A 25,769-nucleotide genomic window follows, 5' to 3' on the forward strand; every position below is an offset into this window, starting at 1 on the left:
TGCCTTTGGATCTTCAAACACCAAGAAGAATACCTCAGAATCCTGGCCAACACAACAACAACCTTTCATTCTGATGTCGCAGGCCAAGTGTTAGCTATTCCCAAGAGAATAGTTGCTATATTTGACTCTCCACTCCTGCTATCCAACTCACTCCAAGATAAAGCTCTGTGCCGTTTTTCAAATAATTTAGCATAACTGAAAAAGTTACAAAAAGAAAAGGAGGACTTGTGGCACCTTAGAGACTAACAAATTTATTTGAGCATAAGCTTTCGTGAGCTACAGCTCACTTCTTCGGATTTTCCAAACACTTACTGTGACTTCTCTAAATTAATCAGGCAGAGGGCAGATTATAAAGAACACACAAATATCCTGATCACTAACACTGAAGGGAAACAATACACAGAGTACAAAACAGGTGTGTGGTCTCAGGGTAAAAGATAATTAAAAAAAAAAAAAAGAATTTGCCTAAGAGTGGGGGGGTGTGAATATTAACGATGTGTGATTTAAGTAGGGGCTAGAGTAAAAGAGAAATGGGACTCCCTTGCACTTATTGAGCAATATGGCCTGGTCGTTGGTGACTGCAGATCATTTCTATAGCATCATTCAGAAGCTGTGTAACATCCCTGTGACTATGTTAATTAGCTCCCTTGCAAAAGGGCTTAAACCATAGAGCAAGATTACTTACGTGATGTCCCTGCGCTGATAGCAACCCTGAAGGAGGCAGGCAATCAGGTCACTGATAAACTCCACATCATCCCTGTGAAGAGCAGCTTCCAGTTCCTATTGAGAAGGGAAGAGAGAAACAAAGATCAAATTCTTCAAAATACTCCCTTGGCAGACCAAGAGCAGGAAGCCTCAGATGGCCTAACTGATGTGTACTGTACCCAAGGGAATGCCATCCTCTGGAGCAGCCAAGCCGTTCCCCTGCAGCCACTGCTACAATCACAACTGAACTTGTCTTTTTATTTTTCTGCAGAAGTGTCATTCTTCCACACCAACTTCCACTATAATCAATCCTCATTACTTTTTCCTTACAAGGACTCACAAGTAAACCTTGAAGAGGTTTTACCACACACCTACTAGCACCAGCTCTTGCCTTCTGTCCAGAAGCAGATATGGAAGATGGGGTGTCCCTGTTCCAGTGAGGCTGAGGCACTGTAATCTAGTAAGTAGCACAAAGCCTCTTCCATCCGAGGATGATGGGAGGCAAGAAGGCAGAAATTGAACAATTTAATTCTGTTGCCTGCATTTCTTCCTTAACCAGGGGAAGTCTTTCTTACTTATCAGTGGTGAGCTCTTAAAACACTTGTTCAGGAACACGGCCTGAAAATCCCACTCACCCAGGATGAGCAGCCGATTTCAGATAGGTAAGCAGAGAAAGGAGAAAGCATGGGGGGAGGGACAGAGGCCACAAATGGAGATGCTGCTCCTTTCCCTGAAGGGAATCAGGGATTTTGCTCTCAGAAAACATTTTTTAAAAGAGAAAAGGTGCTGTCACACCACATGATCTGTACCCAAACTCCCTTTCCTTGAAAGAACAGTGGAAAATAGCATGGCTTATTTCAGTACAAAGGAGTTCACTTAGAATGTGTAATACAGGAAGTGACCTATAAAAAGGATAAACTTCTTAAACAGTGATTAATACAAATCTTGTATGCACTGAGATAATGTACTGGTAATTTTCTTTCTGTTGGTAATTCATAGATTCATATTTACTCAACATGGTTAAAATTTTATGCAATACCAAAAATACTTAATTTTAGTTCAAAAAACTTCACAAGATGACACAAAGCAATCTACTTTCCATTAATAACTACTGATAGTGCACAGCAAGAGTTAATTGAATAAAATGTAGTATGGATAGATAGCCTAGTCATAAGACTATTCTTTATGGTTTTAGTGTATACAATAGACTGAATACAGATTCATGGCTGGATGTTGCCCAACACACTATTAAATAAATGGCTATATTAATGGCTAGATAATAAAGAATAATCAATAATGAGAAAAACATTTTAAGTGCCGAGAACTCTTTGATTAGACTCCTGCTATTACAACAATAAAATTATTGATAACCGATTAAAATGATTAAATGCTGTTTGTATTATTTTATTGGGAACGTATGATGGAATCTTTCCATTAACACCACTTTTGATTTACACATTACACATTTACAAGGTGTTTTGTAAACAGAGCTCACCATATCCCTTGTGGGGGAGATAAACACATTTTACAAATAGGGAAACTGAGGCACAGTGCGGGTAAGTGACTTGCCTATGGCCACACTGCACATTAGTGGCAGAAAAGAATAGAGTCCTAGAAGTTGCTTGTTTCCTACTCTAGCCACTAGACAATACTGATGATAATTAAAAGATTTTGTGGCCCATGGTTAGGCCTGCCATCACCTGCATGAGGTAATGTTATCTCTATATTAATAGGAATCATAAGGTACATAAGAATGTGTTTGGTAAATGCTCAACATTCTGGCGGTATCTACCTTCTGCAGGGCTTAAAGGGTTACATCTTCCAATAAAATGTGCTTGGAAGAAAAGGTAAGCAGTATGACAAGACATCTGCCCGTTCAGATAACTTACCACGGACAAAGTCCAGCTCATGGAGAATGTAGTGTTAGGACACAGAAAGAAAGGAGATCCATGAGATTACTCCATTTAGGGCATACACCCCCCAAAATATCCTTGTTGTCCGCAGGGCACTTACTTTTGTGCATTAAAGCAGTCACTCAGCGTTCTGTCTTTGCCAGGATGTGGGGGCTTTTATAACAAGGTATACACAAATTGTTTCCCCTGAACCTTTTCGATATGCTGTTTGACTAACACTCATCAAACAGTTGACACAATCCACTAAGATAGCCTAGTATCTACTGTGATTGTTTTCAAAGTACAGGGGGTGGAGGTAGAAAACTTCTGACCTTTACACAGTCAGAGTTCACCAGTCACTAGTGAAGATGCAATGTGCATTCTATAAGGCGCTGGCAAAGTGCTGTTGAAGGAGGATGACGTACATGTGAGGAATCAGACCAACCAGGACTGCAGTGGTATAAACCTATTTACCAAAATACAAACCTAGGGCACACTCCTAACATTACCTTTTCAGACATGTCCCCGTCACTTTGCAACCAGTGGAGGAAAAAAGGACAACTGGGCTTTAAAGCAGTTCTAAAGCTGCAACACAAACACTTCACCAGAACTAAAACGGGAGTGGGATTAGGGAAGGCGGAAACTCAGCTGAGTTCTCATCTTCCAGAAGTTCAGCATCTCCGACTCTTGGGATCACTCCCTTCCACCCACACCAAATTTTAGGAAAGAGCAAGAAGAGGGGTTAGTCACAGTCTCTGTGTCAGCCCAATGTTTGACAGACCCAAACAGCTCTTGTGATCTTTTTGGTATCTGTTTAAAAAAGATAATGACTTGTAATCTTTCCCAGAGGGATCTTTCTTTCTACTGCTGCGTGGGTGATGCAATGTGAACAGTCAGGCATGAACAGGGTTTTTAGTTTAATTCCTGCCGAGTGGTCAACTGACTGGTCTGTTTAATTTAATGTCATTTTTTCTCCAGCCAGGCAAGATTTTAACCTAAAAGGTTAATCCTGCAGTTCTTCCACGTGCATAACTGTCACTGAAGTCAAGGGGAGTTGTGGGGATGGACACTTGGCAGGATCACCACGCCCTGAAAGGGACTAAGCAGAGCGCAGTTCTAATGTTTCAGCTTGAGAACAAAGAATTAGCATGATACTCTTAATATGTTTTCATCTACTCAATTAACCCAGATTTTGTATGAAAAGAGAAAGAACATTTTTAAACTTCAGTCCGAACAAGGGGAAATACAGCCAGGATGATCGCTAGTGCACTGTTTAAGCAGGAGATGATAGAACGATAACAGCAGGGAATTACAGCACTTCGAGAAGAAACTCTCACTGGAAAGACAAGGTTCTCACTCACTTTACCCCTCAGTGCTCTGGCCCAGAGCTCAGTCCTGGGATAGGGCAATAAGTGACTCTCCCTCCTCACCACCCTCCCTCAACCCTTTGTTTTTCCCTTTTCTCTTTGAGCACTGAGCTGTGAGCACAGAAATCTGAACCTTGCCAAAATGCTTTGGGGACAGAACAGAAAGGAAACAGAAGAGGCAGCAAATCAGCAGAGGGGGGACCCAGTTACTCCTCCTCCTCCTCTGTAGCTTCAGAGAGCAACGGACAGGAGAAAAGCAGGATTCTCCCCCTCTCCAGCTGGCGTCACAGCTCATTAGGGAAAAGCCTGTTTAACGTCTTTCCCTCCCCCCAGCCCCATGACTAAATCCCTCTGTGTCATGCAATGGCTGTTGGGAAAAAGCACATTGCACAGAGCAAGGGTAACCACCTCACCAAGGAGAAGCACTGGCCTGAAGCAGGGTTATCCGGGGGAGGCGAGAGGGCAGAAATAGATCCCTCAGCACTAGCTGGGAAATAGCTTGCAGTTCTGCTTTGAGAGATGTTGCTTGTCTGGCAGGCTAATACTCTGCCCTGCTTAGGAGTCACATTACTCCCCACTTTTCCCCTTACTGACAACCTCGGGCAGGTATAATTAACCTTTTCAATGCTCTATTAGAAGCCCTGAAAGTCTGTGTGTGAAGTGAGTACTGTTAAGGAACTTTTATAAACACATTCTGCCCTTGCTGTTGTGTCTTGTTCTCAGTTTCTACCTCACTCCTTCCTTGAAGGGTCTGTAGGGTACACATAGGTGCAGGGGCCTTTCCGATAATTGGAGTGTTACAAGTACAGCTCAAAGGCATCTGTGCCTGCAGAATCCAAAAAAAGCAGCTTTCAGTGTCCAGGTGAGGATAAAGCTGATCAACACGTGCAGGTTACTGCTGGTGAACTCAAAGAACCAAATAATGAAAATTAGTGTGTTGGTATCCCAGCAATGAATATCCTAAAAACTGTTATAAACATCAACTCAGAGACGATATAGAAACCAGCAAAAATGCTTGTGTCCATTTATTTCTGATGAAAGGTCAATTCAAGTTAACGGTGACACTCCAGCTCTCTGGCAAGCTGTCACTATGGACCACGGAACACAACATTTGGGTGCTTTTGCTTCGGAAGCCAGGTCCAAAACCAGCAGGCACTAAATGTTTAAGGACACAGAGAGCAGGTGTTCTGAAAGGCAAGCAGACTGGTCTGATGAGGTAATGGGACAGAATTCTAATGCTATGTCTATGCTAGAGAACTGACCCGCCTGTAATTGAACTGGTTGGACAGAATCAGTTTAGCACACAAGGTTAGGTATGTCCATGCTCTCCACTGCAAATCAGTTTAATAACCCCATGCTCTTTTGTCCTGTATCACCACTCTTGCCATACTAAACTTTCAGTGACAATGCCTTCTGGGTATTGATCCCACAGTTCCACACTTTCATCTACTCTGCATCTATAGTGTAGCTAAAATAGTGTAGTCTGAAACAGTTTTGCCTGAGACAGTTCTTGGACCCGTTGAAAAGCAGCATCTACTCCAAACAGTCCTTGGAACACATAAAAATCCGACGAAACACTTTGCATGTGTGGACATCAGGGGTTTAAAAAGCATTCCTGAGGATTAGTCAAGTTCTTCACAGAGTACATTTCCTCATCTGAGACATAGCTTTAGTGCCTCTGAAAAAGACTGCAAGCTTTTCTCTGAAAAAAATTAATTGGTCAGAAGATAAAGGGCATGCCACATGGAGGGGTAAAGAAAGGAATACAGTTGTCCAGCTTAGGCACAAAGATGGGGAAACCTGGAATTGGTTTTTTATCACACTTCCAATCCACACTATTTATCCAAGGGTTCCCCAAGGCTGACACATCTGCTTTACATCTCAGCCTGACCATTCCCATTTCCCCCTCCCATTATTTAATCAGCTGTTCTCATAGCTGGGGAAAGAAGCAACCACCCTCATCTGGACACTGGGCTTCTGAAAGCAGACAGTACTAGCTTGCAATACTTGCCAGATATAAGAGTGTGACACCTCCTCCCAGTTTAACTGCCCTGGACCCCTGAACTTGTATTTACCCCTTACGCTCAAATATCACCAGGAAAATCCAAGAGAACACTCATTCAATCCCTTTTGGTAATGGGAGCAATCAACACAGGGAAAATGATCACAGACTACAACAGATTCTTCCACTAACCTGCTCAGGATAGCTTGAGCCACAGGTGAACAGTAACATGCTACTCATATTTGGGGGAGGAATGACACCCACAAAGACCCACTTCCACACTACAGTCAGAAGTAAACTAAGAAGAGACCATTCAAATTATTCAAACATCCCAGTTAAAGACTGTTGATTGGGAAACATCCAGCTATATCTGGATGAGCCCGAAGTGGCTGCCTGATCTGGTAATCCCAGCATGATGCTGCCCTGCAGGGGAGGGGAATCCTGAGGGGGAGGTTTTGAGCTTGTTGCACAGGCAGCATACTTGGCCCTAGAGAGTGTTTTATGTTGCGGTCAAGTTATACCATCCACCCAGCACCTAGGAGAGCTAATGGGCTCCAAAACAACAGAGGCCCTCTTTGGCTGTGAAATTGCAGCGAATGGAAGAGAGAGGAGAAAAAATGGGATCCCTAAGGTTACCCCACTCCAGGAACCCAGATGGCAGCACACTGGATGTTTTGGTAAAGGGTAGAAATCATGGAAAGAAATCTGGAAGGTTCCAGATCCTGATGGAGTCTCCAGATCAGATTAACTTACATGTCATGGACAGTAGATGTCCATTTCCCAAATATTTGCCAGGAGATTCCACTCCCACTGCCTCAGCCACACAAACGTTACTCTCTGGCTCCTGTGCCTTCATTTCACTGATAGGTGGCTTGGCAACACCATTCAGATTTGTATTTGTGCAGCACTCCTCCTGCCCGCCACAGCTGTGGCTAAGCACCCCTTCCCAAACTGCCCAGTGTCCTTGCTTCCCTGCAGTCCTGTAGGCAGTTGCACCACAAGAGCCCGTCTATTACCCATTTTCAATAAGATGCTCGAGTGTTTTATGGCTTCCTGAGCTAAAAGCGCCAGCGCCCCCCCCCCCACCATTCTGTATTTGAACTGCCTCCACAGCAAAGACAAAAGACAATGCCAGAGTTAAGTGTCAAACCTCCCCCCCTCCACCCCTTGCTGCCCTGACTCCTGGCAACAGGAACCTAATCGACAGCTCTCCTCAAGGAAACAGCTTCTTGGCACCTCATCCACCGGGGACTATTAACTCTGAAGCAGCCAGCATTCTACAGCCGTCTCACAGGGAAAGAGGAAGAGGCTTAACAACAAGCAACAGTTCAGTGGCCCCAGTAGATAATATTTTGGGCTTACTGGCTCTTGTATGCAGAGACGAAGGGTATAGGAAGGGTGGGAGCAAATTCTGCATGGGAAATAGCAATTTCTGATGCAAAGGGAAGGTGGCAGGAGGACAAAAACCTTCCTCCATCTTTTTTGCTCTTCAAATCTGTTTCTAATGCTCGTGTGTTTTGAGACTTCTGAGTTTCTGCCCCTTCCACTTTTTATAAGTACACTTTGGAGTCTATGTGGAGTCCATTATAACAGGGGGCATAATGTTACAATAGGGCTGAGTAGAGGTGCGAGATGACAGCTTAATACAAAAGAGATGGTTATAAACTAAAAATCAGAGAGAGATTGTGGCATGACTCCACAATGGCCAGAAAAACCTGACAGCCACATCAACTGCCAATGGCAAAAACAAATCTCACCCGCTGCCCATGAATCAGAGGCCTGATGGGAAAACCTTCGTCTTCCTCTTCCCCACCAGCCCTGCTCCTGCCTCTAAAACAGATTCCGTGAACTGATTTTGAATACGGGTAAGTTAAACTTAACTAGATTTGAAAAAACTGAATACAACTTCAACAGTTGATGGACTCGAAGCGTGTTTTGATTTAGGGGAGAATATTTAGGGGAGAATATTTTTATGCAGGCTGGAATATTTAAACATGATTTGGCACGGTACCTCCTAAAACTCTCGTTTGCTGTGATCCCTAAGAAAACCTCACCCATGGCGAGGATGCTGGTGTATTGAGAGCGCTGCCTATCATGCTAGCCAATAGTGTCTCATTGTTTCCTTGTACTTCCTGTCTGCCTGCACTGTTATCTCTTGTCTTACATTGTAAGCTCTTTGGGGCTTTTGTTCTGTTTGTACAGCACCTAGCACAATGACATCCTGGTCCTTGGCTTCAGCTTCTAGGCACTACAGTAATACAAATAACAGCAGGCCCCAATGTCTATCTTAACAGTGCTTAAAATGTTTAACCTACGTGCCCACAATGCCCCAAAGCTGCGTATCAATAATGACAATAATGTACTCCTTCCTCTTGGCTTCCATCGTGTCTTGTCTGCTCTGTAAGCCACTTCGGGCAAGGTCTAGCTGTGTTTTGTATTTTATGCTTTGCACTGTGCAGTCTCAATCCCTAAAATAATAGGCTTAAAATTCGTGTTGATAACAGTTTCTTACCAGGGCTGCAGAACATTTGGAGCAGTGAAGTAACAAGCTAATGGTTCCTATTCAGTAATCAAATATTAGCACTATGCACTCCGATAGCATCTTTCTCCAAAATTCTTAAAGCTTTAACAAGCATTTAATGAAGCTTCACAACACCTTTGTGAGGGAAGGCGGTAATATCCCCCATTTTACAGGTGGGGAAACTGCCACAGAACAACTGACTTTAGCAAGGGCACACTTTATTCAGTGACATGGCTGATAAGATAACTCAGGAGTCTAGACTCCAGGTTCCTGTTCTAGCCAATGCATCACCTCTGTTTTTCAGCAATGTTATTAGCAGACAAATCACCTGGAGATCATGCTGTTTTCTCTCACTAACAGATAGCTCCTCCCTTTCAAAATCCCCTCTCCTCCAGAGCAGATCATCTACCCCATTTATCCATATGTCAGTTATGCTGGTTGAAGAATAAGGATCAGGTTCTAAAATGGAACAGCACTGATCATGCTTCAAATAGGAGGGGGACAAAATGTGCAGGCTCCACCCACGAATTTGTCTTCTGTAGTTGAAAATAACTCCAGCACTTCAGTAGAAGAGAAGACAATAACCACGTGAATATCTGGAACAGCCTTATTTTGTACCTCATAGGCAAGGTACAATTTGTTGCCTAGAATGAATCTCTCCCATTAGTACCACCTGTATATCAGTTGCATTCACACCATTTGACAGCAGCACCAACAGATAGCTTAAGCTCCAATTTTTTAATGGGATGACAGATGACTTTATAACTAGGTTGGTCTCTCTAGGGGAGAGGGATGGAGGTCAGCAGGAGGCTAACTAGATGCTAGACTTTTCTGCAGTTAACACACTGCTGCATAAACCAGGGAAAGTTTTTAAGCTCCAAAAACTTGAGACACACCCATCCACAAACCACTAGCTGTATTTCACTTGGTGAAGGCGGGAGCCCATCCACACATGCTGCAATTTAGTGTCCCCCTTCACTGGCCATGTGGTTACAAACAGCTCAAAGCTCGTAGCAACTATGTTTTACATAGCGCTGTAAGATGACTGCAATCACATACTTATTAGGGAATAGCATCAGCACTGCTATCTGCTGTCTATACACCAGTGCTCGATGTTATCCCCAGAGGCATCATCGGTTTAGATCCAGTGACTACAGTGCAGTGTGATAAATACAGAACAGCTGATCCTGTGATGTCGCCATCTTCTACAGTAAGAGGCTTCCTGAGTATCTGCTGAGAGTTCTGTTAAGCTTTTAAACCCATTGGCAACGTGGTGAACAGGCTGTAGCTCCAAAGCCAAAAGGCTTGAGATAATAATCTGATTTCAAAACTCCTCCTCTCCAGCCAGAGGATGAGATCAGGATATGGACGTTCTCCATTTTAGGTCTGGCTGTAGTGCTCATCTGCCTAGCATGTGGATAGGGGACAGAGAAAGAATGGACACCAATACCTGAAGTGGACTACTTGGCTAAAATTTCTGTAAAGGTTTCAAGTCTTAGTTGAAATAGTATTAACTTTCTATAGGGATTTGCATGGTTCATTGCATATTTAGACTAAACAACATGTCTATTCATGCCAACTTTCACTTTTCTAGTTTCCTCGTTGTAAAGTGTCAACTAAAGTTTGTGGTTTGCCATCATTCCTGTCTAAGACATGATACAACAGCAGCCATATAAGCCAAGCAGTGGTTTGGAACACTAGCACCATGAAAGTTCTGCATAGAGGGAAGAGCACCTCCACCACTCACCCACATCCTACACTATCACACACAGGGATATTACCACTTGAGGAGGACCCATCTTCTTGTGTGCTGGGACAAAAAATATTTAGAGAACACCTTCCTAAGAATTAAGAAGGTTCCATTAGCCCAATTTCAAGGATTGTGGTTCTATTGCCCATCTTCAACCACAGCAATAGTCCAACTTTTCTATTTGAGGAAAAGGTTCCCACATCACACTGCACTCCCCCAGAGAGAAAGCAGGATGCAATGCTAAAGGAAAACACCACCAAGATATAAAAGGGTTTAAAGCCCTGCATTTCCCTTTAATTTCATCTTTCCAGCCAGCCATTCTAATTCCCCTTCAGCTGCTATCCCCTGCTACTTCCAGTGCAGTCAGATCTAAATACCTACCACAAATAAACCATAGCCAGTGATTCAACAAGGAGATTGGTCTTCTCATAGTGCTAGCAACATCAAAAATAAGGATAATACTTACTCTGAGTAAAAGCAGGGAGAAACCACAGATCTCTGTTTGAAGCTGAACAGATTGGAACTATGGTGTTTATAAAGCTTGCTGTCAGTACGCACCGGGCCCCATCTATTCCATGATTGCATAGCATTTCCTCTTGCCACAAAATTGTACTCTGAAATCCAAACTTCCATTTCAAAAATATCTTTTGGTTTTAGCAAAGAAAACTTTGAAAAGGTGAAATGATCATAAACCAATGCCATATTGTTATCCTGCGTATGTAGGCAGCCTGAAACAATCACTCTGAGAAGTGTGAACTGCCTCTCTCAGTGGGGTTAGTCTGAACCTTAAAGACGACATTGGAAGACAAACATTGTAAACCAGCAAAAAGAAAAGGAATACTAGTGGCAGCTTAGAGACTAACCAATTTATTTGAGCATAAGCTTTCGTGAGCTACAGCTCACTTCATGTAGCTCACGAAAGCTTATGCTCAAATAAATTGGTTAGTCTCTAAGGTGCCACTAGTACTCCTTTTCTTTTTGCGAATACAGACTAACACGGCTGGTACTCTGAAATCTGTCATATTGTAAACTAGCTCACTGCTGATCATTTAGCAGAAACCTCCAGCTAATGTGCGTCTTTCACAGTCCCAAACTGCTTTCCATCTGTTCGAGGTGGCAAAAATCACAACCCTACCCCCTGTTTAGCTGCCAGAAGCACCAGCTTTGCCCCCAGACAACTTCCACAATGGAGTTATATGTTAATACAAAAACTGTGGTCTTTAATAGAAGGTGGGGGAAATGTATCACATCAATACAGTAGTGTCTGTGTATTTTGATGTCAAATTAAATTTGCATCCGATGAAGTGAGCTGTAGCTGTAGCTCACGAAAGCTTATGCTCAAATAAATTTGTTAGTCTCTAAGGTGCCACAAGTACTCCTTTTCTTTTTGCGAATACAGACTAACACGGCTGCTACTCTGAAACCTGTCTTAATGCAAACGTATCTCCGTTATTTTTGATGGTGCCTATCCCTGTAGAATCCAAGCCATTAAAATAAATCTAAGGAGAAGTTAACTTTTCAAATACTCATAGCACAGTCTTCAACTCCATGTCAAAATGTCTTCAGACCCACACAAAGGCCCCCCCACGCTTTTAAAGCCTGGTAGAAACTGAATGTATCTGTCCCTCAGTGATTGCATGCTAACATTCTCAGGCTGGCCTCTCAATCCCAGTTGGAATTCCACACTTCCTCAGCTCTCCTGCTGAACACACAGTTCTGCCCTGCTCCACTGAGCCGTCATCTTCCACAGGATGCTAGTAAAAAAAACCAAATAGGACCCAACGTGTTGCTTAGTGACCAAGACGGCTGCTCTCACCACTCAGAGCAGCTGAGAAAAGAACCAGGAACCTCGGCAGGAATTCACATTCCACTAATCACAGCTGGGGAGAAGAGTCTGATTAGAAGACAAAATCTGGGGGGCAGGTTTTAAACTGTTAAATTAAGACAAGAACCCAATTTTAGGCCTAAGGTCCTGGAATGCTTTGTGACTCACTGTTAGTAACTGGGCATTACTACAATTACATCACTGCAAACAACTCAGAGTAACACCTCTTGGCCAGACATGACAATGAACTAGCCTGAGCTACTTCCAAAGCTGGGGCAGATAGTGAACACCAGAGTAAACTAAGGAGAGTGAAATGGAGCTCCTCTTACAAGTCTTTAGGAGTCAGACAATACACAGTTGATCCTAGGCCTGTCATGCTGTTCTACATAACGATGGTAAAGTGTTTACCAGCTCCATCTTTCTTTTATCTTTCTAGTGCATAGACTGGATATTTTTCTCAGATATATTCTGTATAAAAGCCATTTTGTGTATTGGCTAAACTGAATAAAAAATTTACATACAACTTGTCCTCAGTTATCTGCAAATTGCTGATTGGAAACCTTCCCTCAGCAGTACACAGTTCTCTCCATTTCTCAGAAATGACAGACTAAGGAGACTCCTAGCAGAGGAAATACTAAACTGGTGGCAACAGACCCTGGAGGTGAAACACAGCAAGGACTGACTGTGACTTGCATCAAGGCCAGGGTCTTTGAAACGGCTTAATTTTGTCAGAACAGAAATTCGATTCCTCACTAGGTACAGCACCAGAGTTAATAACAGGTTTATTAAACCTTTTTTGCATATACAGCTTTTTGAAAAGGATGATCTTGTGGTTAAAGCACAGATCTGGGGACAAGAAAACTCAATTTCTATTCCCCATTTTGTTACAGACTGCTTGTGTGTTACACTGGGCAAGTCAATTCAACATTATGCTTTGGTTTCCCACATCTATAAAACAGAGATAGTGCCTAAATCTCCTATCAGGCTTAATACAACAAGAATCTAACTGGATAGTTTACAGACCTCTCAGTGATAGAGAGACTGTATAGATCTTGTCTAAGGAGGCTTTTCTCTTAAAAACTCTCGTAAGGGTGCATCTCAACTGATACTAGCAACAATGGGTGTTGCCAGGATACTCAGGTCACAAGCATTTGCATCATGTTGTCTAACCCTACTCCAAGCAGTTCTAGATGACAAAGTGGTAAATACGCTTGTGTCCGGTGTACACTAACACTTCCACTGTTGCTACCACAAACGGGGCTGAACCACAATAGTGAACTAGAAGGGAGATTTTAAGGAAAATGTCTATTTAGACAAGGCTATAATGGCTAGATCTCCCTTGCATGGAGCCCTCTCCCTACAAGTCTATAATCACCATACAAGTGGAATGTCGATGCCCTAAAGGGTCCCTGATTTTCAGGGATTAAAATAGAGAGAGATACCAAAATAACAAACACTAAGGCAAAACATAACATTCAGGGTGTGGAACGGCTGCAATAGCTTTGCTTCACAAAATAAGTATGTTTTCAGAAGTTCTGCCCTGGAAACCAATATTGGCTCCAGCATAAGGGTTTTTCACAGAATGCAAACACCATGTTCACAACTACCATTTATATTTGTTAGATGTGACTAATGGAACCACTAAGATGTGCACACAACAGACCTGAGGAACTGATATCATCAGTTATCTTTGTCTTCTCTTCCCCCTTTATTACTGCACATATTCCATCGTCTTTAAAATTAGATTGTAAATTCTATGGGGAAGGGACTGGATCTTGTGTGTTCTGTAACGTGCCCAGCACACTTTCGGGAATGGTACAAATAATGAAAAAAACCAACATAGCTCTATGAGAAGAAGGCCCCCATCTCTGTTCAGAATTCTTCAGACAGCCTCGTGTTTTCATGCTACTTATAGCCATGCTGTTGCCATTACCAGCCCCCCATACTGTGGTATATATTGAGCCTGTACCAAAAGGTATCCCACAAAACCTCCCAAGGATCCAATACTGCCCACTTCCAAAGATGAGATTCACCAACAGTTTGATTATGGCATTCTTATGATCCTACTTGTTCAACTCACCTATGGAGTAAAGGTGCCTGAATATCACCTTTGTTGGTAGACACGATAGTATTTCTTGCAAACCAAGCATAAGATTTTTTTTTAGCCACACTGCATACCCAAAAACTGTTTTCAACTCATTCTCTCCTGGCACACAGCAGATCCCAGAGGTCATTTCAGCTGAGTAACCTCTGAACCACATCCACCCCAATCAAAAGAGCCTCCACTCAAGAGATTGTCAGCTCTGCCCATTCTAGGGTTACTCGCACAGAAGGAAGTTATCAAACCACAACAACCAAGCTTCATTTCCCCCTCAAATAAACCCCAGCACAGAGTAAATTCTCAGCTGAACGGCAGCAGAATTCCACCACGGCCAGGCCTGGGTCATTGACTTTCTGCACTTTCCAGAAACATAAGTTCCTTATGCAGGGCCAGAGCTCAAGGGACCTTGTTTAACATTGCATTAAAAGCATTTCAAAAGTGCAGCCACATTGATTTCTAGCCAAGCTGCAGAGCTGGGGCCTGGAATCAAAGCCAGCTTGTCCCACCTGCCTCTCGGACTGAAAGGGGCATGTTTCCAATGTGCCAGTCTGATTTCCAGGTGAAAGGGAGCATATAAGGAGATAAAAGGCACAAAAAGGGAGACCAGTTCTTTGTTCTAGCAGCATTTCTGAAAGAGCTGGAATACAGCCTAGTCTACTGCATTCATCCTTTAGAACAAGTATCTAACTTTTCTGGCACAACATGCTTATCTGCACAAATGCTAATACTCACCATTGGCTATATACAATGTCAAATGGCTAAGCGTTTTAAAGGACAAGCTCACATAATGGCAAAAAGCAGGAGTCCCAAATATTGGGAGGGGACAGAATGGGCCACTGGATTCAGGGTAATTTAGCATGATCTTATTCCCAGACTAAAAACTACTTTACAATGGAGTTAAAGTTGAGAGTATGTATCAGTAAAGTCAGTGTAAAAAAAAAACCCCAACCATTACTGGGAGGTTGTAATTATCCCAAAACCAAGCATTATATTATAATATAAAGCCAGGAAATTGAGAGTTAAGGTTAAACTTTAAATAAATCCAAACATGGTAAGCTGTGGAAATGTAAGTCCAAACATCTCAACTCTGCCTTGTAGTGAGGTCATGCAATAACTATATGATTATGATTAAGGAACATTTTAGTGTCTGTAATCCCTGAGTAAATTAAATTGATTTTTAAAGACAATTTTTTATTCCCATATTCCCCGCCCCATGGTATCATTGGTAAATGACTGGTTTTGCTACCTCTGATTTCAAACATATTGGCCCCACCTAAGAGCATCATGAGCTAGCCCTGTAGCCTATACAACCATAACTATTAGATACAACCATAACCATTAGATATAACAATCTTTAATAAATCTGACTTAATTCAACCTAACTTCTCCAACTATAGTCTATGCACAAGAGTTCAGAGTTTTAAGTTTATGGGGAATTTTAGGTGTTTGAGTTATTCTATTACTAAGGTCATCTGGACAAAGAAGAAACTGGCAGATATTACATTTCTGAAACGACCCAGGGTTGGGTTTTTTTATTCCTTTTTAATTAGATAAAATTTAATTCATCACTTTGTTAACGGATTTACTTAATAAATTCTTAGAAAATTAATTCTTTACTCAAGAAGCCTGGGGAGGTTACACTATATTTTCCATACATCACAAAGACGCTGAATACCTGCTTTATGTGCACAATGGAACTCAACTTTAACTATGGAGCCACAATAAGCACCTCCATAGTAAGTGTGGCTAAAATAATGGCCATCTCCAAACTGCAGATTACACTGTAATTAGACCTGTTGGTTCCAAAGGAGCAGCGGAGGAAGTGCATTAAACTCACCTCCCCACATTTACAGGCTGCTATGGAACACTATGAATCCATGCTTGAGCTGGGAATAGACAAAGTTCAGGTCAAGATTTTTTATTTATTTATATTTTTAATGGGTGTATAAAATTAGGCTCCAATGTTTATATTGAGGCACGTAAATGATTTTTCAAAAATTTGGAGCCCCAGCAGCTTCCTCTTATTTCAGTAGAAGCTACTGGGTACTCCACATGCTCCTTAATGATGATGCATGTGGCAGGAGAAAAGAGAAGTGGGTATAACAAAGTAATGTGCATTTGCAGCTTTTAGGTTTGACAAGTCTTGTATAGTTCCAGGATTTTTTTTTCCTTTCAAGTATGTTTCCTACCTTCTTCTTCTTTTTTTTTTTGATACAGTAGGTAAGAGAAAAGGGAAGGAAGATTAGTGGTGAAAGGCTTGTTGGAAGGAGTCTTTAGCAGGAATTTGGAGAGTGAGGTGGCTAAGAACTTCAGAGGAGGGAGGCTGTTCCAGGTGTAGGGGCAGAATGAATAAAGGAGCAGATGTGTGTGGGGAAAAAAGGAGATTCCCGTGAAAGGAGAGTAGCTGGCAGAGTATAGAGCACAAACATGGGCATAGGAGAAAAGGCCAGCTGACATGCAGCCCGAGTAGCACTGTGCAGAACTTTGAAAGTAAGAACGAACAGTTTAAACTTGATACAGAATCAGACAAGTTAGTGGAGAGATTCAAGCAGATTCAAATGGCAGATACAGAAAATGCTGGCTGCTGAGTGTTGAATGATTTGGAGAGACAAGAGATGAGAGCCCTGGGAAGAAATTAAAGTAATATGGAAGAGAGATAATGATGGTATGGATGAGAATTTTGGCAGAAGATATATATAAGGAAGGGGATTTCAGATGTAGAGTGAGCAAAGATGTGATTTTATCGGAGCCTTGATGTGACGGGGGGGGGGATGAGGGAAGGAGGAAACCCAAGATGTAAAAACTCCACCATCCTTCCAATTCCTCAAGGCAAGTTATCAGAGGTGGAGAAGAAAGGAAGATGTCATTTAGTTTGATGTGTTCGTTTAGCTTGAAGAAGTACCCAATATCCAGGAGATTATATGAGAGATGGGCAGCGATCTGAACCTGGACAGAATGGAAGAGAGCTGGCAGTAAAGAGAATGATTTGGGAAGGAAGGATGATCTTGTGGTTACAGCACTGGACAGATTCAGGAGATCAAAGTTCACTTCCCAGCTGTGCCACAGGCTTCCCTCATGACCTGGAGCAAGTCAGCTATTTTCTCTGTGCCTCAGTTGCCCATCTATAAAATGGACAAAATACTTTCTTAATTCAGAGGGGTGTTGTGCGGATAAATTAGCAAATGCTTGTCAGGTCCTCAGACACTAGGATGATGACCATAAGTATCCAAAAAGAATACTTGAATTCTGTGTACTGGCCACAGGTTTATTGGATTGCAGCATAGTACAGAACGAGGCACAGAACACAGCAGTACAAAGATATGCGATTTCAAGAAACAAATTTTGGAAAATTAAATCTAATAAGGTGTAATGGAAAGGAATATTAAAATTAACGAGGATAAAAGACTTGGGAAGCCTTACTTAAGGTGATGACAAACTACAATTCCTCTGAAAACGAATGCCGGGGACATGAAACTGTCAACATGACTTCACGGGGAAACTGAGCAGAACGTTATATTGTAGTATCTGGATCTAAACTATACATGAAAGGCAAATTACATATTGCAGGGTGTGTGCAGGATCGTATTTAGTGGCAGACGGACCAGGTGACTGCCCGGAGTGCCGGGCTTGGGGGGGGGAGGGGGGAGGGAGGGGAAGTGCACCACGCTCACAGATTTACAGATCCTAGCGTGCAAATTTATCATGCAAATCATGCATCAAAGTTGTGAAATGGGCTACAAATGCAATAAGAAAGAAGGTATTCAAGAGTTTAACAAATGGGTGAAGGAACGCAGAAGATGCTCCTCGCCTGGAGCACCATTTGGTCTAGGGCCAGCCCTGGGTGTGCGGGTAAGGTGGGGCAGCACACTATAACTAAAATTTCCATAGATTTTTATTGAAAAGTGATTTGAAGGAAGAGCACTTTGTAGTAGAATCTGGGATACAAATTCTAAGTTATAAGAATACAAATATAGTAATGGAGACTATACAACCTGCCCCTGCCTCAGGACACTGACAGCACCAAAAATCTGCTAAAACAGCAGTACAGGCGAGTTCAGCTATCCAAATATTAACGTTTCAAACAGTACATTGGGCTACTTTGGAGAAACAATTTAACAACATAAATAATTGCTTCTTGGAACAGCGAGTACTACATAGAGCTGGTTGAAACTCAGAATTTCCTGTTTGCTGGAAACCGACACTTCAGATTTTGTTTTTGTTCCAAATCTGAACAGAAACTAAAAAAAATTTAAACTACTTGTGAAACAAAGTCTGAAAAAAAATAATTTCAAAAAGGTTTCATTTTGAAAACATTTGGAATTCCAGTTTGAAATGAAATGTTTGTTTTGCAATTAATATTTCATGACTCAGTAGTAGTAGTGCATCTATGAAAATTGAAACAATTTTCATTTAAAACAAAATTTCAAATATTTTCAAAAACAAAAGCTTTTCTAAAATAAAAAATTTCAAAACACATTGTTACTGACATCTCCATGATTTTGCAAAATATTTCAATGCCAACAGAACTGCATTTGCTAAAGGAAAACGGTTCGGTAGAAAACCTTCCAACCAGCTGTAGTACTGGAGCAAACAACAGGAGTCACAAGTATGGCACCGGAACTGGTTCAAGCAGTAATTGACAGTTGAACCACTAAAGTTACAGTGACCAGGACATAATTAACTTCAGTAACCTTTTAGTACGATCCCTTCCATAAACTAGCACTGCGGCACTAAACTTTCTGAAGAAGGATTGTTTGTTTTAAAAAAAATAAATACCCTGTTTTGAAAGAGCTTAAATAAAAGAGGTAAAGGGTTAACATCCTTTTAAACTTAGCAGGGAGGAAACTTAAGCATACCGTATTACAGTCACAAAAAGCAGTTATACTTTAACAAAAATAAAAGCAGGAATGCAACAAAAAGTGTAGTTAAAATGGTAAGGCACAAAGCGTTTATTCAAGTCAAAAAAGAATCCTTCAGAAAGTGGAAATCCCACCCAATGAAGCCAATACAAGGAACGAAACTGTAATAGGTAAAATATAATATAGGAATTAAGAGTGCTAAGAAGTTTAGAACAAAGGCAGAGATATTAAAAGATATATTCTTTAAGTATATCAGAAGTAGGAACCCTGCAAGGGAGATTGTGGGTTTTCTAGACTATCAGGTAGTAAAAGGAGCAAATGAGGAGGATAAAGTAGATACAGAGAATTTAAACAAATTCTCTCCATCAGTTTTTGCCAGAGGATGTTGGCGAGACACCTGTAAAAAGAGTACCTCTTGAGTAGGTACCATAGCAATGAAGTCCTGTAAGACTGCAGTGTTTAAAATAGTGTTCAAACGAATTAATTTAAATTGCAAACGGACTGGCCCTGATAGTATTCATCCAAGCGTTCCAAAGGAATTTAAGAAGGAAGTGGCAGATTACATATTTTGTTGGCAGCTCTATCACTAAAATTAGATTTAATAATTTTATTAAGATGATGTTAAAATAAAAAGAAAACGGTACAGAGTTTAAGCATAGAAATTTCTGGTCATCAGTGAATAAGGTACAGATTATCAAGCGGTGCGAAGTTCGGTTTAGGAACGGGTGGCGTAAGGAATACCTAATCTGCAATCTCCCCGATTGGGGGTAAAAGGTTAACGGGTCAAAGTACAGACATTGAGATATGGGGGTATGTTGTTCATATAATGGCTATGTTCAGGTGCGGAGTATAATGAGTGGATACAAGGATAGATGGATTTACCCTCATTTGGTGAGATTCAATATTCAGTGAGTTTATGGTTCCAGTTCATATGGTCCAATGGAAAAAGTCTCTTGGTCCCTTTCTCATAATTGATGCACGATGTTGTACCAGCTCACACCTCCTGGTATTGTCGGTGGCTGGTGATGTGTTTGATGTAGATGTCCCTGGACCATCGGATGGTGTCCAAGACCATGAGGCGCCGCATGAGCTGTGCGTAGAGTCGACCAATCCCACAGGTCCGCAGCACACGCTCGTTGCAGGGGTCCCAGGTGCCCAGGGCTCCGACAAATAAGGCATCCATCTGCACCTTGTAGCCCTTTGCTCTCAGGGTGTCAGCCGGGGGGGGTATTTTTCCAGCTTACGAGCTCGGGCTTCGCAGAAGGCCAGGGTCCTGTTCTCAAAGGAGACCGTGACGACGACGAGGATGATCTTTTTCTGGGCCTCGTCAGTGACTACGATGTCAGGTCGCAACTGGCTGTCAGTACCGGGGATGGCGCAGTTCACAGAGACCTCCCCCAGGTGCGGTGTGATGGCTTTCACCAGGCGCTTCTGGATGGCATTGTGGCACAGCTGCCAGGCTCTGGAGTGGGGCTTGCAGCTGCACAGGATGTGGGGCAGGGTCTCGTTGGAGTAGCCGCACTTCCTGCAACGCTTGTCTCAGTTCCCATGGCAGACGGCTCCGTTGAGCGGGACACAATTGAGCCGGGCACGGTGGATGAACCGCCAGTCGGCGAAACGGGTGAAGCCGCCCCCGGCGAGGAAGTGGTTGCTGGCATCCCAGTTGCTGGTCAGTTTGAAGGCTTTACCCTGGTCCGGTTTACGCTTCAGGGTTTCCATGTACAGTGAGCGGATGGCTGCCTTCAGGGTCCTCTCCAGCATGCCCCTGGCGCTCGGGATGATGATGGTGTTGTTGTCGGACCTGATCGGCTGCAGGATAGGCACTTTTGTGGCTTTTTTTGAAAAAGGTAATGGAGTGAGCCTGGGAATTACAGACCAGTGAACCTTCCTTCAGTAAGTACCAGGTAAAATAGCTCAGATATGTAGTTTTAAAATACCCAGCTGAACATGATACCAGAGGCACAAACCAGCATGGCTTCTACAGAGGAAAATACAATCTATTAGAATTCTTTGAGGGGATCAAGATAAAGAAGAACTGGTAGATAAAATTAATTTGAATTTTCAAAAAACCTTTGGTAAAAATCCATCACCACAGGTTATTAAGGAAACTAGTCATTCGGGTGAGAGGTAAACATCTGTCAATAGATTAGGGCTAATTAAGAGAAAATAAAGAGCAGGAACAAATGGCCAGTTTTCAACAGGGTTAATAGGGAACCCCAAGAACGGATACTTGGATCAGAGTTTAATATATTTTATGATTTGAAAAGGGGTATAAAAAGTGAGGTGGCAAAATATGATGGTGACAGTATTTAGGTCAGTCAAGACACAGAGAGGATAGTGAAGAATTTCAGAAAGACCTACAAAGCCAGGCAATTGGGCAACATACCCAGACACTCCTGCCAAGCCTCACCCTGTACCCCAGAATCCCCCTAGTCCTCCATGCCCAAACCCCACCCCACTGAACCTCAACCCCTGCACCCAGAGCCCCCCTGCCTCCAGATCCCCACCCCTGCACCCAGACTACCCCCAACTGAGCTCCCTGCACTCAAACCCCCACCCTGATGAGTCCCACCCCACTGCACCACTCTGAGCCCCCACATGCAGACCCCCATACCTCTGACCCCCAACTAGCTGCACCCAAACCCCCACCCCACCAAGCTCCACTCCCCAGCACCCAGACCGCACTGCTGAGACCCCCAGGTCCCTCTGCTGAGCCCCAACCACCTTCACCTGGAATCCCCTGCAGAATCCCATTGCCCCTGCACCTGGAACCCCCCCCAACGAACCTCTGTGCATCCGGATCCCCCCACACCTAGACCCCCCCACCCCACTGAGCTGCCTGCACCCAGACTGTCCCACACAAAATCCTCTCACCCCACAACTAGATCCCCCCACACTGAGCCCCTCTTGGAGCCTGCCTGGTTGAGAATGCCTGCACCACACCTGGTGTGCCTGGTGCAGAGGGACAGGGCCCCAGGGTGTTTCTGGGGCAGGTCCAGGCCTTGGGCTGTGTCAGGGTCGGGTGCAGCCTCACCACTCAGTTTGTGTCCCTGGGGGTGGGGAGACTGCAGGGTGATCTCCCACCTTTGTACAGCCAGTGACCTGTGCTCCCTACTGCCATGCTGGAGCCTCTGCATTTATTTATTGACAAATAAAACTTGCAGAATTTTAAAATATTGTGCGCAGAATTTTTAATTTTTGGCACAGAATGCCCTCAGGAGTAAACAAAAATTACTACATGACCCCAGGAAGGTGGACTGAAGCCTGAGCCTGCCCAAGCCCCACTGCCCCAGGTGGGGGGCCTGTAACCTGAGCCCCGCCACCGAAGGCTGAAGCCCTCAGGCTTTGGCCCGGGGCAGTGGGGCCCGGTCTTTGGCTTCAGTCCTGGGTCCCAGCAAGTCTAACGCCAGCTCTGGTGACCCCATTAAAACGAGGTTGTGACCCACTTTGGGGTCATGACCCACAGTTTGAGAACCACTGCTGTATTTGATTCTGGTCAATCCAGCTGAAAAAAAGGAAACAGCATAAACAGAAAAGGGCAACAACAAAATATTACAGACTTGGAAAGACTTCTCTATGCAGTGTTAGCTAAAAAATTAGGATTACAAGTAACTTTAGACTATCTGAACCCTAATTATCTAAAACCTGGATTCCTGAAATCCAGAAATTTTCCTGAAATCAGAATTTCAATTATTTTAAAAAATTTGGATCGATAGAAAGGAGATAAATAAGAGATGACATAAATGTATATAAAATGTATGTACAGAGAAAGTCAGCTGAGTGCACCTATTTCCATTTTTCATAATATAAGTACGAGAAGTTTCCCAATAAAATAAAAGACAATAGATTTCAAAGTGATCACAGGAAATATTTTTTTTACATAAGTACTCCACATAGGAAGGAACAATCAGTTGCACACAAAATGAGAAACGACTGCCTAGGAAGGAGTACTGCAGAAAGGGATCTGAGGGTCATAATGGATCACAAACTAATTATGAGTCAACAGTATAACACTGTTGCAAAAAAAGCAAACATCATTGTGGGATGTATTGGTGTTGTAAGCAAGACACGAGAAGTAATTCTTGCACTCTACTCTGCGCTGATTAGGCCTCAGCTGGAGTACTGGGTCCAGTTCTGGGTGCCACATTTCAGGAAAGATGTGGACAAATTGGAGAAAGTCCAGAGAAGAGCAACAAAAATGATTAAAGGTCTAGAAAACATGACCTATGAGGGAAGATAGAAAAAAGTGGGTTTGTTTAGTCTGGAGAAGAGAAGACTAAGGGGGGGACATGATAATAGTTTTCAAGTACATAAAATATTGTTACAAGGAAGACAGAGAAAAATTATTCTTCTTAACCTCTGAGGATAGGACAAGAAGCAATGGGCTTAAACTGCAGCAAGAGAGGTTTAGGTTGGACATTAGGAAAAACTTCCTATCAAGGTAGTTAAGCACTGGAATAAATTGCCCAGGAAGGTTGTGGAATCTCCATCATTGGAGATCTTTAAGAGCAGGTTAGACAAGCACTTGTTAGGGATGGTCTTCTAGATAATACTTAGTCCTGCTGTGAATGCAGAGGACTGGACTAGATGACCTCTCAAAGTCCCTTCCAGCCCTATGTTTCTATGATTCTGATAATACATTTTAACTTCTTAAACTCTCCTCTGCAAAGTCTTATTTAGGCAAAAATCTAACAGGATTAAAAATGGATTAGCCAGCTAGATAGTAGCGACCTGACATCGTCATCACCAACGAGAACTGAAAGAAGATCATCCTGGTGGACGTCAGAGTGCCTTTCGAGAACAGGACCCCAGCCTTTCGTGACTCCCGAGCTCGAAAGGTGGAGAAATACGCCACTCTGGCCGACACCTTGAGAGCTAAGAGTTTACCAGGTTCAGACACATGCGCTGATCATCGGAGCCCTGGGTGCATGGGACCCCAGTAACGAGTGAGTGTTGAGAGAATGCGGAATTGGTCAGTGCTACGCTTGGCTGATGTGGCAACTCATGGTGTCGGACGCCATCAGCTGGTTGAGGGACCTCTACATAGAACACATCACCAAACATCGGCAATATCAGGAGGGATGAGCTAGAGTGCCGATGAGAGGCACGGTGGTGAAAGTAACTGAAATACTTTCCTCATGGATTGTATTTTCCAAATGGAAAATCTACCCTAAATGCTCAATTACTGAGGGACAAGCTACACTCATTCCTATATTTGCTTTCTACAACCAACTCTCTGTATAACTTTTCATGGGTGATGTACCCAAGTATTCAGATTCTAATATCTGAACTGTATTGTTTAAATTTATTCATCTAAATTTGGGTTATTGCTGATTATGCACTATATGTATTTTATGACTTTTTAAAACAAACTATACCCAGATGTATAGATACTCTTTTCTTAATCTGTGTAACATATACATTATTTTAACATTAGCTTTAATAAAATTTTTAAATCTTCAGTTTCAATAACTATGATGATGAGTACTAACTGCTTGGGATTGGGAAGAGACACTTCTCTGCTTAGGGCGTGCCTAAATTAATTTGGATTAAGGTTGGGTGCGAATTTAAACTAAAACAGCTGACCCTGAATAACTCCACGTGTAGACAAGCAACGTTTGCTCTAAATGTTCTTTGTTCTGAGAGGGCAACAAACTCCACTCAGCGCTACATTTTTTCCCCCGCACTTTTTTCTTTTTTTAAAGTCTTCCTACACCATACAGCATTGAAAAGTGTAAAGTATTTTTTAAAGTGACAGTTCAGCAATACATAGACATATGGGACACATAGGCAGACGTGCCCGTGGTTTGAGTACCTGTCAACATTTAAGAATTTTGGAGTTAAAAACCACAGAAAGAAGTCCCTGCCTTCCCTCCCATGAGCCTTTTCACCCACCCCCTCCCAGGAGCCTCAGCCCTTGAGGAGGCCCCCCTACCGTTCCCTGCCAGGAGCCTCTCTCTGCTAGCTTGAGGCTTCCTTGGGGGAAGGGATTTAAGGGTCTTCCCCTCTCTGCCTCATAGTGAGCCCTGTTCCTACCCCCCCAACCCCAGAGTGGCGGGGAGGGAGTTGCCATCGCAGCCCAGAGAGCAGGAGCCCACAGGCCAGGCTCCCCTTTCCCCCTGCCAGGCCGGAGGCTCATTTTAGCACTGCCAGCCCTGAGATACTACTGCCAGCACCAGGAACCAGCTTCTCTGCAGCTGGCTCCATGTGCCCTGGGACAGGGCCATGAACAGCCTCCCTGACCTCCCACACTACCTAAATGGCGCCCCTGGCCCCTCCCACCCCTCCACTTGCTCGAGGCTTCCCACAGCGCCAAGAGGAGCTGCCACAGGTTCTGACAGGAGGGCCTGGCAGGCAGAGCAGGACCCAGGTGCTGGCCATGCTCCCTCCGGAGCCCCTGCCTCCTCCTGCTCTTCTCTCTCCTCTCTGCTGGCTCAAGGCTTCCTGCTGGTCCTTGGCCACCAGAAGAGCTTCTGTTGATTCAAGCAGGTTCAGGGCCTGGATGCCGGCCATGCTCCCAACCACGTGTGCATGCAGCTTAAAAGGAACATTGTAGACAAGACTTTACTCAATGGAAAGGCTGTCAGGCTTCTCTTCTCACTGTATAACAAGAGAGGAAAAGCAACTCCCACCAAAAATTCACCATGGTTCACAGCCAGCTGGCCCCTCCCCATCACAAAATCCCCAGAGTACTGCCGTACATGCATCAGAAAGACTCCAGTATTTTTGATGTTTGCCTAACTCTTT

At 43.2% G+C, this 25,769-nt stretch overlaps 1 protein-coding gene across 1 annotated transcript in view; it reads right to left on the minus strand.

Annotated features, from left to right (window-relative positions):
* The window catches only part of LOC102940996 (cat eye syndrome critical region protein 2), a 139,932-nt gene that overhangs the window by 78,188 nt on the left and 35,975 nt on the right, over positions 1-25,769 (minus strand). The window contains exon 2 of the mRNA XM_037877703.2: positions 686-780. Within this exon, the coding sequence (XP_037733631.1) occupies positions 686-780 (95 nt within the window). The remainder of the gene's footprint in view (positions 1-685; positions 781-25,769) is intronic.

Source organism: Chelonia mydas, chromosome 1 (assembly GCF_015237465.2).
Source record: "Chelonia mydas isolate rCheMyd1 chromosome 1, rCheMyd1.pri.v2, whole genome shotgun sequence".
Taxonomy (NCBI): Eukaryota; Metazoa; Chordata; order Testudines; family Cheloniidae; genus Chelonia; species Chelonia mydas.